Raw genomic sequence first — 15,597 nt, 5'->3', positions numbered from 1 at the left:
GGTTTAATTCTCTATAATATGAATGGTTACAATAGAAATCAATTATTTGTATACACGAACCAATGTTGCTTATCAAAATCCAACTAGTTTAAGAAAAATTATTAAAATAAGATAAAGTATAGAAGCAAAGTTAGGAGGAGGGGAATAGAGACGGGAAAAAAGTGGGTAGAGAAGATGGTAGGGTGACCAGATAGCAAGTGTGAAAAATCTGGGTAGGGCAGGGGTGTTGCAGGGTAACAAGCTGGTATATCAGATGTCTGGCCCCCCTCGAAGAGGGAAACATGAGGGGGGGCATACTCTAATAGGATCATTCAGATACCTCCAGGAAAGTATCCCATATCTCTGATTTTTCTGGAACAGCTGCTGGGAGAAGCGCCTCGCCCCACCCTGCCCCATCCCCGGAGCAGAGGGAAGCAAGCTGCAGTAGCAGCGCCTGGGCCCTCAGGAGGCATCAAACCAGTCGGGCCAGTTTCTGAGGCACTCCAGCCGCAGACACAATCAGCTGAAGAGGAGGGAGTGCCAGAGCCAGGGATGCCTCTCCGTGCGCCCTGCGTTGGATGCGGGAGCTGGGAGCACTGAGGGGGTCTGGGCACTTCCAAGGAGACCACCCGGCACAGCGGCTTCCAGGCACAGCCCCTGCAGGAGGGAATTCTCTGCCTCAAGGGCTGGGTCTCCTTGGAGCTCCATTGCAATTCACGCGGTAGAACCTTCCCCCGCCCAGCTGTTTTTGGACCAATGCAGGCCCCTCAGCCCAGAGGCGTCCAGGGCTCAGCCTCTGCTCTGCCTCTGCACATGTCTCTGGCCTTAGCCTGGGTTCTCCTGGATCCAGTTCGCTCCCAGCAATGTCCACCTGGAAACCCCCTCCTCGTCCACCAGTTCATGGAGATAGGTGCTGACCAGCGGGTCCCCGCCCAGCACCGGGTCCCAAGCTCACTGGATCCGCTCTACGGCGTCGTCCGGCGCTACCTGGATGTGGTCCAGCAGAACCCCTTCCCCACAGGTGAGCCAGATGGGGGGCAGAGAGCCCTGGGGAAACTCGGGGAACCCCCCAGTGCCAGAGTAAGAGGGATGCACAGTGTCCACTCAAAGGAGCGGTTAAAAATCTCGCCCCGCTCTGGTACAGTGCGTGCCTGAAATTCTGGCCCTGATGGTGGCTTGTGAGCCCGGCCGGCTCCAAGTTCCTTGGGAAACCTGGGCCCCACCGCTGGGCATAAGATGGAGGGGAAGAGCATCCTGATGGGCAGCTTGGCGCATCCTGACAGGGCAGTGGTAGCAGGGGGAAGGCGAGGAGGAGGAAAGGCAGCTGGGTTCGGGAGTTCGACGGGACATTGGTTTTGTTTTCACAGAGCTGCTCCGGGTGGCCCTGAATGAGCCGTCGTCAGTCAGAAGCTCTCAGGTGAGCAGGGGTGGGGTTCGTACCTGTCCTGGGTCAGTGGCCCCATTTCACTCACTCCTCTGGGGGCCCACCTGTGGCCCGGCGGACACCAGGATTTCCTTGGGTTACGGCGGGGGGGGGGGGGAGGAAGGGGGAGAAGGGCGGGTGAAGGATGGGTCCGAGGGCAAGTACACATGGGGCTGGCTGAGTGAAATGCGGGGCCGGGGGAGATGTACGGGGTGGTGTCAGAAGGGTGAGGTGGAGGGCATGGGAGAGATGTGGCAAGGGGAAGGCATGAGTGAATGGAAGGGAAGGTTTGGGGCAAGGAGTAAGTTGGGGGCAAGGCAAGGGGAGGGAGTGGGGAACTGGTGGGGAAGCAGGGCAAGGGGAGGGCGTGGATGTGGGTGTGGGAAGGCGGGGATGGGTGGGGAGGTGGGGCAAGGGGTGGGGAGACGGGGCAAGGGGAGGGCATGGGGGACTAGTGGGGGCGGGGCAAGGGGCTGTGGGTGTGGGTGCAGGGCAAAGGGTGGGCGTGGGGGGGCAGGGGTGGGTGGGGGAGCAGAGGTGATGGGTGGGGGCGAGGCAAGGGGTGTGGAGGCTGGCGTGGTAGAGCGGGGGTGGGTGGGGAACAGGGAGGATGGCTGGGGGTGGGGCAAGGGCGTGGCGGTGGACATGGGAGGGCGGGGTTGGGAGGGAGGAGCAGGGGCAAGGGAAGGGCATAGGGGATGGGTGGAAGCCTTGGGCGGTACCCCCCTGAGGAGGCCCTTGCTTGCTCCCCCAGGTGGTGCGCTACCAGGCTGGCTATGTCGTCTGTGCCATGATTGCTGTGCTCTTCTTTGTGGCGGTCCCGGCGACTGGTCTGTGCTTCTGCTGCTGCCGGCGCCGCCGGCGCTGTGGGGGGAGCATCAAGGCCGACCGCCGCTCCCTCACCTGCCAGCGCAACCTCCTCACGTTCTGCCTTTCCCTCACCACCGCCATCCTCCTGTGAGTGAGGCCAGCGCCGGGCTGGGAGGGTGCGGGGGTCAGGCACGTGTGTGATGGATGGAGGGGAGCGGAGACGGCGGACGAGCTGCTCACTGGGGATGGGACGCGGGAGCTAGTCCAGGCAGCATCACGAGGGGACAATGTACCGTAGGGCTTCACGTGGGGGCAGGGCTGGTCTTTCCACATGGGGCGGGTGCCACTAGGGGTTAATCTCCCCTTGGGCATTTCCTGGGCACTGGGGCTGGCATGTCAGGGGCCGAGGGAAAAAGGGCATTGGGGCCCTCTATGCAGGAGAGGATCTGGGGTAAGGGCACCCTGGCTATCACAGCAGGGGCTCGGTCCCCTTCTGGCCATAGGGCACCCAGGAACGGAGGCACCCCAAATCAGAGGCTGCATATGAAAAACATGGCCTGAAACCCCGAATTTTCAACCCATCCATGATGAGCCCCACCCCCTTTTCCCCTCACCCCAGCAACCCCCTGATCCCCCTGTTCTCACCCTGTCATCCCCCACTGACCTGCTCCCGGGTCCCTGTTCTCCTTCACCTCTGCCCCGCTCTTGAGAGCACCGAGAACAGCTGAGATACAGCGTTGGGATGAGCCTCTGAACCAGGACAAGGTCTGGGGTCATTTGCATAGACCAGCCATGGAGCTCAGAGCTGGATCTGAAGACCTGCCCCCCCCGCCAGTCTTTGGGGTTGGTTCTGGTCCATTGCATGTCAGAGGGCTGTGGGACAATAGGAGATTTTGTCGCTCTTTGGAGCACTAAGCATAGATGACCCACTTTGGCCTCATCTCCCGCAGGGCCGGCGTTATCTGTGCTTTCATTGCCAACCAGCGGGTGAAGGAGCAGATGGAGCCCGGGGCCCGAGCCGTGCCAGCCACTCTACACACTTTGAGGAAGAATATTGGCAGCATCCCGCAGGTAAGCCGGAGCTGCCTTCCCTGTTGGCTGTCGCCCACGGGGCCAGGAGAGAGAACAACAGCTGCGCAGGGATCTCGGGGTGTGTCTGTGCTGGAGAAGGAGAGGGATGCAGGTATGGGACCGGTAGCCAATGCTGCATATCAGGGCGGCTGTGGCATCCCACTTGCCTCCTGGAATCCTGTTTAGGCCCTAGGTCTCCCTCCGAGTCCCCGCTGCTTGCACAGACTTTGGCAAGATGGGCATCTTCTGCCTGCTGGCTGGGGACGGGACTGACGGGCAATGGCAGAACTGGACTCTGCCCCAGCTCTGCAGTGCTAGCGGGGAGGGGATCCCCAGTGGCAGCAGTAGAGGGTCCTGCGGATAAGGACTAAAGTGCAATGGTAGCGGGGAGGGAACCCAGGCCTGGGATAGCAGGGGCTGTGGTCAGGATTGAGACACATGCTGGAGGGAACCCAGGCCAGGGACAGCAGGAGGGGCTCCAGGTCAGGACTGAGGTTCATCAGCAGCAGGGCCGGCTCCAGGCACCAGCTGAGCAAGCTGGTGCTTGGGGCGGCAGATTGTTGGAGGCGGCATTCTGCCCAATCCTAGGGCGGCACAGCTGCTTTTTGTTGTTGTTGTTGTTCCGCTCCGGCCGCCCTGGAGGGGGCGGCGGCATGGAGAACCAGAGCGCCCTGCAGGGCAGTCCTCTTCCTTCCTTCCCCGCCGACCGGAGCGGAGCCCTTGCGGCAGGGGGCAGGAGTGGCGCAGCGGGAGGGGCCGCATGGCAGCGCCCCTGCTGTAGCCCTGGCCGCCCCCTTCTCTCTCTCTCCCACCCGCTCCCTCTCCCCCGAGCCGGTCCCCCTGCACCCGCGCTCTGGCCGCGCCGCAGGTTTTTTTTTTTTGCTTTGCCGTTCTGGCCGCCCCGTTGTTTTTTTTTTGCTTGGGGCGGCCAAAAAGCCAGAGCCGGCCCTGATTGGCAGGAGTGGGGAGCCCAGGACTTGGATAGAGAGGGGCTGTGGATCAGGAGTGGTGGAAGCTCCCTAAAAGTGTGTGTGGGGGGGTCGCTGCCGCCCCTGCCCCCCACGCTGCCTCTTTCCCCCCCAAATCCTGTCTGCTGCTCGCTCCCCTCCGCCCCCTCCCTCCGTTGCTCGCCCTCATGGCTGATAAAAAGCGACTCTCTCAGGTTGGTACTGTGACGGGTTTGGACCCTTTGGGGTGTCACCTGATGTGCTGGGGTGCCACTGAGTCAGCCTATTCTGCCAGCCTGGGTCCCCTTTACCCTGCCTTGCTGGGCTAGGCTCACCATCCTCTTCCAGCCAAGCACACAGGCAGGGCCACACCCAGCTGCACAGAGATAAAGACCCGCTCTGGGAAGATTCAGCCTTAGGGGTTCCCCCAACACTCTGGTGCCCACTCCCTTTATGGGGGACAAACCTAAAGGTTTTATGAAATTCGCCCCCTCCCTCAGTGTGGAGGGAGATATACGCAACATTTTTCCCCACCCCCCCCAGTTAGAAATTACATAAACTGGGTTATATTATAAACAAGAAACAAGTGTATTAACTACAAAAGGTGAATTTTAAGTGAATATCTCTTTAAGTTAAGAGATAACAGGCAGAACAAAGCAGATTACTGAGCAAATAAACCAAAGTACGCAATCTAAGCTCAATAGACTTTAAGAAACAGGCTACAAACTGTAAATTCTCACCCTAAATGTTATTTTAGGCACGTTGCAAAGTTTCTGTGGTTCAGAGTTCCAGTTATGGGATAGCTCAGTGGTTTGAGCATTGGCCTGCTAAACCCAGGGTTGTGAGTTCAATCCTTGAGGGGGCCACTTGGGGATCTGGGGCAAAATCAGTACTTGGTCCTGCTAGTGAAGGCAGGGGGCTGGACTCGATGACCTTTCAGGGTCCCTTCCAGTTCTAGGAGATGGGATGGGACTCGCCTTCCCTTCAGGTAGCTTTAGCAGTCTTTCTTCTTAGGCAGACAGGCCATGGAGAGGAGAAGTCCCCTTTGCCTTCCTCCCCACCCTTAAATAGGATTTACATAAGGGGGGAATCCTTTGTTCCCCAAACTTGACCCCCCCCTTCCCTTCAAGTGGAAAGTTACAAGGAGTCCCAGGTAATGTTTAGTATCAGGTGACAAGCCCACCTGACTCTGTAGTATCACAGTGTCCTTAAGTCAGGGGCAGTATGGAGGGTCTGCAGGAAGGCCAAACCTTTTCACAGCCCATTGTCCTCACTGATGGGCCATCCGCCCCGTCTGGCTTTTCCATTGTTGTACCTGACGTGTTAGCACGGGGCGTCATCCAAAGTAGCATAGTTGAAATACAGATACATAGTCACTATTCCTAACTTCAGATGCAGAAATGATACAGGCACACAAATTGGATAATCACATTCAGTAAATCATAACCTTTCCAATGATATCGTACAAGACCCATCTTGCATAAAGTACAGCTCAGTTATGTCATATTCATATCATAAGCATATTTTCATAAAGAATATGGAGTGAAACATAACAGGTACCTCCTGGTTTGAGCTTGGGCTGCCCTTCTCAGGTATCGGCATGCCCAGCCTTGGACTGAACCAGTGAGCACAGAGCACTTTTTCATACTCTCAGATGTGGCACAAACAGGGGGATGTAACCATTGAAATCAATGAGCTGCACTCACTTAGGGCAGTCAGATACCATGGAGATGGGCACATTATATAGAGAGATACCCTAAGAAGGGTGGGTGGATGGGTGGGTGGATAGATGATTGAAATCTGAGAAGAATAGATGGTGGGGTGTGTATGTGGATAGATAGATAAAGGGAAGTGTATGGGGATGGATGGATACATGAGAGAAGGGGGTGCATAGGGATAGAGAGATGTCTATGGGGATGAATCGATAGAGGGATATGTATGGGGATGGATAGATTAGGCCCCAGAATCCATAGGGAGGGTCTGATCCTGTCTGAGCCAATCCACTTTGCAACCCCTGCGCATGCTGCGGGTGCCGACTCAGAACCGCGTCTCCTTCAGCAAGCGGCAGCTGCTGCGCAAAAGGAAGCTCTGTCACGGCGGGTGCATCAGCCACTTGCTCAAACGTGGAAGTTTTCTGCTCCGATCGGCTCAGAACCCCCCACTGCAGGCTGAGCGTGCTGCCCGGCCACCGCCGCGGCAGGGCTCCTCAAAGGCTGGTGCACTAATGCAAGGAGACAGGCGGGCATCCTCGGAGACAGTCGTGAATCCAGGGCATGGAAATCAACATGAACCTCCCCCCAGCCTGGAGATGACACATGTCACCTCTGCAATGTGCTGGGGAAAGCACCGAGCTGGGGAAAGGCCAAGGAGGGGCCTGCCAGCCAGGGCAATGCTAAGCCTGGCCAGCTGGGCAAAGATGCACCAGTGTCCTTCTTGCCTAGTGGGTCAGGTGCTGTGCAGAGGGGCGATTCAGGGCAGGAGGGGTGCTGTGCGGAGCGGTGATCCAGGGCAGAATGGCGTACCCGGTGGGATGGGATGAAGCACAGTACAGTACATTGTGGGGTTGAGCAGAGGGCTGTGCCAACACTGGGTGCAGTGTGGTGCTACACAGAGGAGCGGGGTGGGAATTGTGCTTTGGGGTGATGGCAGCCGGATGGGGTCCTGAGCCCTGGAGAAGGGTGCTGTTGAGGTGGGCGGAGTATTTTGCAGTGGGGTTGGGTACATTGTGTGGTGAGGTGGAGCAGAACGGGACACTGTGCCGTGGGGTGCTGTGCATGGCGGTGGGATGCCTGGGGGCACTGTGCATTGGGGCGCCAGGTACTGGGGTGCAGCGCATTGGGATGGGATGCTGCAGTGGGGTGCTGTGCCTTGGGGTGCTAGCAGCGCAGTGGAGCCCTGTGCACTGGTTTTCCTATAGGCCCAGGGAATATTAGCAATGGGGCAGGACAGTTCACCATGACGTCCCCTTCCTACAATCCTGTGCCGCGGTCACACAGGAGACCCCTTCCTCTGCCCTGCTAACTGCGCAGATGGTTGCTTTTCATGCGGCACAGGAGCAGCCTGGCTGGCACTAGACACGGCTGCTGGATTCACTCGCCCTCCTGCATCGGTGACGGAGCCGGAGCTCCCTTCAGGCAGAGCGGAGACTCCTACAGCTCCATGTGAGATGAGCAGAGGGGTCTCAGACCAAGTTCTTAGCAGCTCCGCAGCACCGAGCCCTGGGCCCGGATCGGCCCTCCTGGGCACCCACCCTCCTTCGTGGGGCAGCACCCGGCCAGGCGTGGCTGAGACGCGACAGGAAGTGGCTGTGGATGGCTGGCGTAGGGGCCAATGCCAGAGCAAGTGGGGGGAGGTTTCAAGAGTGCCCACTGCTTTCTGCAGATTGGTGTCATGCTCTCTCCCAACACCCTCGGCTCCTCTTCTTTGCCATGGGCCCCTGGGCTCATCTGGCTCCCCTAGAGGGAAAATACCATACTACACCCCGCCTCTGACCTTCATCTATCTCCTGGCTGTCCTGTGGCTGACCTAGAGCTGCTGGCATGGTGGGGCTGGCCTGGGTTTCACTGCTGGAGCAGGCACAACGTGCTGCAGCTTCATTAAAAATGCATTTTTAATTGCCAAGCGTTGTTTCGTTCCCTCCCCACTGCTGCCTGGCCAGGCGGTTTGCTCAGTCCGCATTCTGCACTGCGGCACAGCCCCGTCCAGCCGAACAGAGCCAAGGTGGGGCTCAGACCCGGCCAGGGTTCCGGTACCTATCTGGGAGCCACCGGCGAAGACACGGGCTTGAGGGTGGGGTTAATGAGACGCGCAGCTCTTAATGATCAGTGCTCTAATGCAATGGCGTTTTCCTTCCCTCAGGGCTAAATCCTCGGGGCCCTCCATTCAGTGGAACTGGCATGGCCCCACTGATCTGGGGAGCCCCTCCCACTCCCTGTGCCCCATCTTGCCTCTAAGGCAGATCTGAGGTTTGGGTGTAGGCGGGAGCAAAGCCAGTGTGATGCTGCAAATAAACCTGTGTGTAGGGGCTGTAAAGGGTACTTCAGCCCCAAGGCTGGTGAGGAGCAACGTGGGGCCTGCCGCTGAGGTAGGGAGGGGGGTTTCAAACACCCCCGCTCTCCAAGGTATTCAGGCTTTGCCCAGGGACCTGGATTTTCCCCATGGCGCTGATTGGGGCAAGCTAAAGAGGCGAGCTTCCCTGGCTGCCCAGGGCTTGATCCAGCCTTCTCCAGTGGCGACCTCAGCAGGAGCCAACCGGTGATTTGGGAGCTGTGTTTGAAGGGAGGCCCAGGATGGCACCATAACTACATCTCTCCCAGAAGCCCTCGTGTAGGGCGTTGGGTCCCCGCCCCAGCACCTCGCCACTCAGCCCAGGGCCAAGCGGGCAGCTCGGTTGCTGTGTGAGTGGAGAGAGCGCCCTGGTTGCGTGGAGTTTATCGGTTATTGTTTAGGGAAGGCACCACTTGCTAAGGCTGGATGGAGATTTGCCCAGGAAGCAGGGTTCCCACCTCTGGGTGGTGGATGGAGAAGCCAGTGCAGGGGATCTTGGGGAGTTGTGTGCCTTCCCTGGGTGGCGTCCTGTCAGTGAAAGCCCTTGTCTTCGCTAGGATGTGGTTAGAACACGCCTGGGAGGAGTGGATTTAGCGACTGTGGTGCTGGCCGCGCGTGCCTGGTGAGAGGGGACCCAGCCATGAGGTTACTCGTGATTAGACCCCACTGGGACCAGCCATTAGCCACAGCACGAGGGGGACCACGACCCGTCCTTGGCAGCTGACTCGGCTCTTTATGGTCATGATCCACTCGAGGCTTGAGTGGGACGATCCCTCACGAGAACCGGGTGGGCAAGGCCGGCTCCAGGCACCAGCCCAGCAAGCAGGTGCTTGGGGCGGCCAAGGGGAAAGGGCGGCATGTCGGGCTCTTCGGCGGCAATTCGGCGGCGGGTCCCTCGGTCCCTCTCAGAGGGAAGGACCTGCCGCTGAATTGCCGCCGAAGAAGAAAGTGGCACGGTGGAGCTGCCGCCGATCACGATCACTGCTTTTTTTTTTTTCCCCCCGCCGCTTGGGGCAGCAAAAACCCTGAAGCCGGCCCTGCGGGTGGGACCTTACAGCCTGCAGAGAATGGGCGGGTGCTGGGGTCCAGGAGAATTAACTGAGCAAAACTGGGATAGCTACATGGAATGGAACAAACCCAAGGGCTATCTGCTCACACGGGGGACCCCTGTCTGGGGGCAGGAGCATGACGAACCATGCCCAAGCTCAGAGGCAGAGCCCAGCCAGGCCTCATGGGCCCAAGCAATGGTGGGTCCCAAGCCAACTGACCATGTTGATGCAGCCTCCAGGGGGCTGAGTGAGATCTTTCTCTGCTTCTCTCTCTCCGGCAGGGGGTGCAGTCTGTCGTGGAGCAGTTTGCAGTGCCCAGAAAGCAAATAATCGGCGACCTGAACAGTGAGTGTCTGGCTGTTGTCCTTTCCTCTTCTAGGCCAGAGCAGTCTCCCCTATTCCTGGGGGGCTTGGTACTTGGGGGAGAGGAAAGCAGCTCTGTGACCCCTGGTCCCAGCTCTCCTCTCTGAGCAGTTGTCACATGTTTCTTTGCATGACCCCGACTCCCTTCCACCATTCCCTGCTCCCAGCGACGTCATGGCAAAGCTCCCGTTGACTTAGATGGGAGCAGAATCAAGTCATTAAGCCCCAACTGTATCCACAGCATCTGGACTCCCATTGCCCCAAATAAACTCTATCCCAGGCGCCCGGGGTCTTTCTCAGTGCTTGCCCGACAAAAGGAAAATTCCCACTGGACCACATAGCCTTCTGAAACGGCAAGGAGCGATTTCTCAGCAGCTTTGCTTTAGCCCTGCCCTAAGCGCTCATGGGCAACTTGCATGCATGTTCATAGCCCTCGCCCTAACCCTAAGCAAAGCCCCCATTGGGGCAGGAGGAGACTCTCCTGAACCCTTTGCGGAGCTGGGAGTGGTTCTTCATGGTTGGTTCAAATCAGCGTAGGTTGTCCAATCTATAGAGAGATTTTGAGCAGGCCTGGGTGGACGTCGGATCTCTGACCCCACGAGGGCAGGGAGAGAGTGGGACTGTGTCCACGGTTCACCCCGAGGTAGAGGAAAAGGCAGAGATAATGCCAGATCCTGCTCTCAGTTATCAGTGCAAGTCATTGAAGTTGTTGAAGTTTGCATTGTGCAGCATACTGGCTTTGTGTGTGTTAGTGAGGGACGACACCATCTAATGGCTGCAGCCCACAGGGGCTGAGAGACACGCCACTCCAGCCTGCTGTAGGAGGTGTCCTTTTGCTCAGGTCTGGTGTTTATAAAACTGGGTTTCCAGACTCCAAATTCCAGCTCCCCATGTGCGTGAGACTCTGCCGCAATGGAGCCTGACTGCAGCCCGTAGCTTCTTCCCACTTCATGCGAGTCAGAGCAACGTCTGCTCCGTGCAGGGCGGAGGCAGCAGCTCACAAAGGGTGGTTTGTGCTTTTCAGATGTCAGCCGTGGCATCGGCCTCACCATCCATTCGCTGCTGAAGGAGCAGGTGTATTCAGTGCTGGAGGCCATTCAGGGCAGAGCACAAGGTAAGATGGCAGCTCACCTTCTCCTGCGAGTGGGACTGTCCTTCACTGTCAGAAATGAAAGGCGCTGACTTTAGAGTCCTCCAGACCAGTCCTTGGAGCCTCCTCATGCCAGACTAGGATGGGGACAGGTCCAAACCTCTACCTCCCAGAGATCCTCTCTGCCTGATGCTGGGATCCCTGCCCCTCCCTCTGCCCCACAGTGGGCATGGGCTGGCTTCACATCTCATCCCTTACCCATATCCTGAAGATGCCTTAGAACTTCCTCTGTTCCACTCCCCTCTTCTGGTGACCCGACATTCTATCTCTAGCCAGAGGCTGGGGCCAAGGGGGATGGCATCTGCACTGAAGATGGCCGTCTGTTGAGCTGCTCTGTAGCTACCTGTGTAGCAGCAAGGCAGGAGGGCCTGGGGGCCAGCCTGCCAGCGAGGGGAATAGCGTTAGTGGCACAGACGGAGCGGAGCGCCAGAACTAGCTTTGGGTTTTCTCTTTAAGACCTACAGAACTCGCTGAACCATTTACAGATTCTCAACAAGACCGTGCGGACTCTGACCCATTTCCAGGATGAGCTGAGCCTGGCGCTGAGAGATCGCAAGGAGAGCGCAGTCTCCCTGCTGGACAGTCCGCGCTGCACGTCCTGTGCCCGGGCACTGGGCAAAGCCCAGAGCTTGGAGCTGGGAGCTGACTACAGCAGGGTGAGTGTAAGATTGTAGAGAGAAGGCCTTCTCCTCCCAGGTCTGAGGGAAGGGTGGGTCTCTCTTGCCACTTGGGCACCTTTGTGTCCATTCCTTTGGTGCGGGACATCCCTCAACGCTGCTCCACGTACGCTGGCTCAGCAGGGACACTCTGCCGAGTCGTAGAGGGGAACTCGCTTGTTCATGGAATGATGGTTTCTTCCTGCAGGTTCCTTCGGTGGAACAAGTTTTGAAGACACTATCTGGTCTCCCCAAAGCTAACTTCCCAGACTTGATTGACCAGGTATGTGACTGACAAGGCCTGGGGCCTGTTTGCAAATGTGAAAGCTGGTTCGATTTTGGGGGAGAACATGTCTCTTTTTGCTCTTCCAGGGCAACAGCACCTTCAACTCGATGCCAGACCTAGCCGTTGCGAAGATGGCCCAAGTTGTGCAGGGTGAGCAAAACCTCTTTTATGGTCAGTAGGAGCTATGCAACCACAATGCCTTTGGTTCTTGAGAACTGCCCCTTTAAATTCCTAAGAAAAAAAACTGTCTGCGGAGACAGCGGCCATTTTGTTCCCAGCATGGCTTCAGACTGTTAGGATATGCACCCCCCCGTGCTCTCCTCTGGGGACTTTACTTTTGTTCCCTCTTATTTGGTTGTTTACTTTAATCCATGCTCCTGCCAGGCACTGGGGCCCAGATCCTCGGAGGGATTTAGCCACCTAACTCCCACTGATTTCAAGGGAAGTTAGGCACCGAAATAACTGTCCCTGGGAAACGATCCTGCTTGTATTCAATGGAACTGCAAGAAACAAGAAAATCTTTGTACTGGGGTCATAAACCCTTGGAAATTGGCGTGAATAGTGGCAATATTGAAAGGCACTAAACCTTAGGGGAGTGAGAGACTCAGCCAAAGAGCCACAGCGGAGACCAGGCCCCCACTGTGCTTGGTGTGGTTACAGTAGGAGACAGGCCTTGCCCTGTAGGACCTTACAGTCGAAATAGTGAGAGGGTAAGTGACAGGCCCAGGGTCACCCAGCACATCAGTTGCAGACATGGTTGCCAACCCTCCAAGATTGTCCTGGAGTCCCCAGGAATTAAAGATGGATCTTTAATGAAAGACAATATCATGTGATGAAACCTCCAGGAATTCATCCAACCAAAGTTGGTAACCCTAGTTGCAGAGCTGAGCATAGGATCTACGTCTCCTGAAACACAGGCCAGCCTCCTACCCATTACAGGGGACTCAAACTGGGGTAATACGAGTCTCTGAGAGTATGGCTGCATTGTAAGCCCAGCCTCAGACTTAAGTTTGAGCCCAAACCCCCCTACTGTCCATGCACAAATCACTCTGACACAGGTCAACAAGCATTCGGGACCTGAGTCCTAGGACCCACCTGAGCCCGAGAGCTTGGTCTGTACCTGAGACTTGAATCCAAACCCTGTCATTTTGCAGAGGTTCAGTTAAGATTAGGGTGTGTTTACTGCACCAGGTAAGGGGCAGACTCTTCTAGGACTTCGGCAGAGGCTGGGTGAGAGGGTCTGTCCTGAACAGAGGAGGGATGTATTTTGTGAATGGTCCTGTAAGATCCAGCCCCTTGGGACCGCAGAGAAGGACCAGTGCTTGCCTACGCCCGTCACTGCCAGCTGCAGGGTTCCCACTACGTCCCCCCTATGTCTCCCACTCTCACCTTGCAGACCTAAAGGACGAAGTGAACAAGATCAGTGAGAAGGTCCAGTCTATTGCAGACAGCTTCCCAGTCTCCGATTACACTCAGCCCTTGAATGATGCCCTGATGCAGGCGGAGAACAAGAGTCGACCTTACCTCCAGGAGGTGAAACACTATGAGAAATACAGGTAACGGGAGAGTTGCTGCAGCTATGTGAGTCTAAGGATCTGATTCTGAGCTCACACCAGTGTGAATCAGGAGTCACTCCAGTGAAGTCAAGCAGGTAACACCTGTATAAAACCAGGGGAAGTGAAATCAGAAGCAGGCTAACAATTTTCCCGGTTCAACCTCTGGGAATGGCTAAATCCCTTGTATTACCCTCCACCCTCTACCATTTGAGCTAAAGGAGCCACTCTATTAGCAGGAAGCAGTAGTAGGCTGTTATCCTCTGGTGGTCCACCACTAGCAGAAGAGAACACACAAGCATTCTCAGTGTGTCACACTTCTTTAAGAGGGTCCAGAATGTATCGTACCAGCCCTAGCTGCTCCTGGACTGAAGCCTCCCGACTGTTGATAGTCCACTGAGGAGTTCAGGGCTCTCCTCAAAATTTTCCAGCTGATCACTTGACTTCTTGCTAGCAGGCCCTGGGTGGCTCTGAGGCTGTGTGAGGGTCATGACATGCCAATCCAATAAGTTCAAATCTAGTCTAGGGTAGAAAGCTGAAGTAGAGGAGTGGGTGCATTACTCACATCTGCTTCTCTCAAAGGGTGATTTTTGACTTCCTGCCTCCACTGACTAACAATGATTGTGGGCTCGGGCCTGAGGCTGAATTTAGGGTTTGCTCCCAGTTGTGGCAGGCGACGGTGCAGGCTCCCTCCTGCCACCGAGGATGGGGGAATGAGCCAGAAGTGGGGAGGGGGTGGGGGGGCTTGTTCTTTAACTGCCCTTGTGGCTCCTGACTTCCTCTGACCTCTTCTCTCCGCAGGTGGATTGTGGGCATCGTGCTGTGCTCCGTGGTCCTGCTGGTTGTAGCCTGTAACCTCCTGGGGCTGTCCCTTGGGGCCTGTGGGCTCGCCATGCGGGAGGATCCGAGCGACTACGAAAGCAGAGGAGAAGCTGGGGCCAAATTCCTTTTGGTGTAAGGGGCTATTACTGTACTGGACGGGGCAGGGGAGAGTTCAGGGCCCTCACACCTCATTTGGGGGTGATGGGGAGAGAATATCTCTGTGATGTGGTGGCATTGGTGGCATGTGCTACACAACAGGTCAGACTACATGATCTGGTGGTCCCATCTGGCCTGAAACTCTGTGATGGGCACATGGCATTGGGAGTGGACTGGAGTCCAGCCCTCCTCTGTCAGCTGGGAGGCTCTCCATGGTGATGTGGCACTGTAAAAGGTGGATGGTGTTACAATCAAAGTGTGCGGGGGTGGCAACTAAGAGGTCCTCTGGCTGGGTGGTAAGCCGAAGCCCAGCAGATGCAGGAGCTTGCTTAGGCACTCACGTCTCGCTTCTCTTCCCATTTGGGTCTCCTCGGGGATGGCTAAGAGGCAGCTCCACCTCTCACTGAAATGTTCCTGGTGGACATCTGATGCCAGGTGACCTGAGCATGGTTGCTACCAGCAGCAGGTTCTTTATCGGCAGTATGTGCTTCACAACATACTAGCACAGGGGTTGGCAACCTTTCAGAAGTGGTGTGCCGAGTCTTCATTTATTCACTCTTATTTAAGGTTTTGCGTGCCAGTGATACATTGTAATGTTTTTAGAAGGTCTCTTTCTATAAATCTATAACATATAACTAAACTATTGTTGTATGTAAAGTAAATAAGGTTTTTAAAATGTTTAAGAAGCTTCATTTAAAATTAAATTAAAATGCAGAACCCCCTGGACTGGTGGCCAGGAGCCGGGCAGTGTGAGTGCCACTGAAAATCAGCTCGCGTGCCGCGAGTTTTTCACTGAAAGTTTTTTCAACGGAAAATAGCTTTCTGACCAAAAATTTGTGTGGAAAATCTTTATTTGGGTCAAAATTTTCCAGTTTAAACCAACAACTGAAAAATGTTGGTAAAAACTCAGTTTTTCAATGAAAAACCAAGAAGTTTTGAATAAAAGAAACACTTCTGAAATTTCCCTACAAAGAATAATTGATGTTTTTCAACCAGTGCTACTTAAAATGTTTCCCCTTTGGGGCGTGTGGTCTCACAGGACCATTGGAACAAGTGACCTAGGGTGGGATGTATTGTCCATGACTCGCAGTCTTTCAGACAAGACTGGATGCCTTTCTGAAAGATCTGCCCTCGCTCAAATGGAAGTGATAGGCTTGGTGCAAGAATCATTGAGTGACGTTCTCTGGTCTCTGTGATGCAGGAGGTTAGACAAGATGATCACAACAGTCCCTTCTGGCCTCTCAATCTATGAATCTATGGCCTTAGGGAGTTTCTTGTTTGGTTT

General features: G+C 56.0%; 1 protein-coding gene across 2 annotated transcripts in view; it reads left to right on the top strand.

Annotated features, from left to right (window-relative positions):
- The first annotated feature begins 458 nt into the window (after nt 1-458).
- PROM2 (prominin 2) overlaps nt 459-15,597 on the top strand; it is a 33,363-nt gene continuing 18,224 nt past the window's right edge. Inside the window, exons 1-11 of one of the 2 annotated variants that reach the window (XM_024108402.3) lie at nt 459-1,000; nt 1,347-1,396; nt 2,157-2,359; nt 3,163-3,283; nt 9,608-9,671; nt 10,714-10,803; nt 11,296-11,495; nt 11,704-11,778; nt 11,868-11,931; nt 13,178-13,337; nt 14,136-14,288. In XM_024108402.3, coding sequence (XP_023964170.2) covers nt 736-1,000; nt 1,347-1,396; nt 2,157-2,359; nt 3,163-3,283; nt 9,608-9,671; nt 10,714-10,803; nt 11,296-11,495; nt 11,704-11,778; nt 11,868-11,931; nt 13,178-13,337; nt 14,136-14,288 — 1,445 coding nt within the window. In that variant the 5' untranslated portion in view covers nt 459-735. The remainder of the gene's footprint in view (nt 1,001-1,346; nt 1,397-2,156; nt 2,360-3,162; nt 3,284-9,607; nt 9,672-10,713; nt 10,804-11,295; nt 11,496-11,703; nt 11,779-11,867; nt 11,932-13,177; nt 13,338-14,135; nt 14,289-15,597) is intronic. The other variant, XM_042859288.2, reaches the window with a different exon arrangement.

Source organism: Chrysemys picta, chromosome 2 (genome assembly GCF_011386835.1).
Source record: "Chrysemys picta bellii isolate R12L10 chromosome 2, ASM1138683v2, whole genome shotgun sequence".
Lineage (NCBI taxonomy): Eukaryota > Metazoa > Chordata > Testudines > Emydidae > Chrysemys > Chrysemys picta.
Note: the sequence above shows the minus strand (reverse complement) of the source record. Positions and strands in the feature narration are given on the sequence as shown.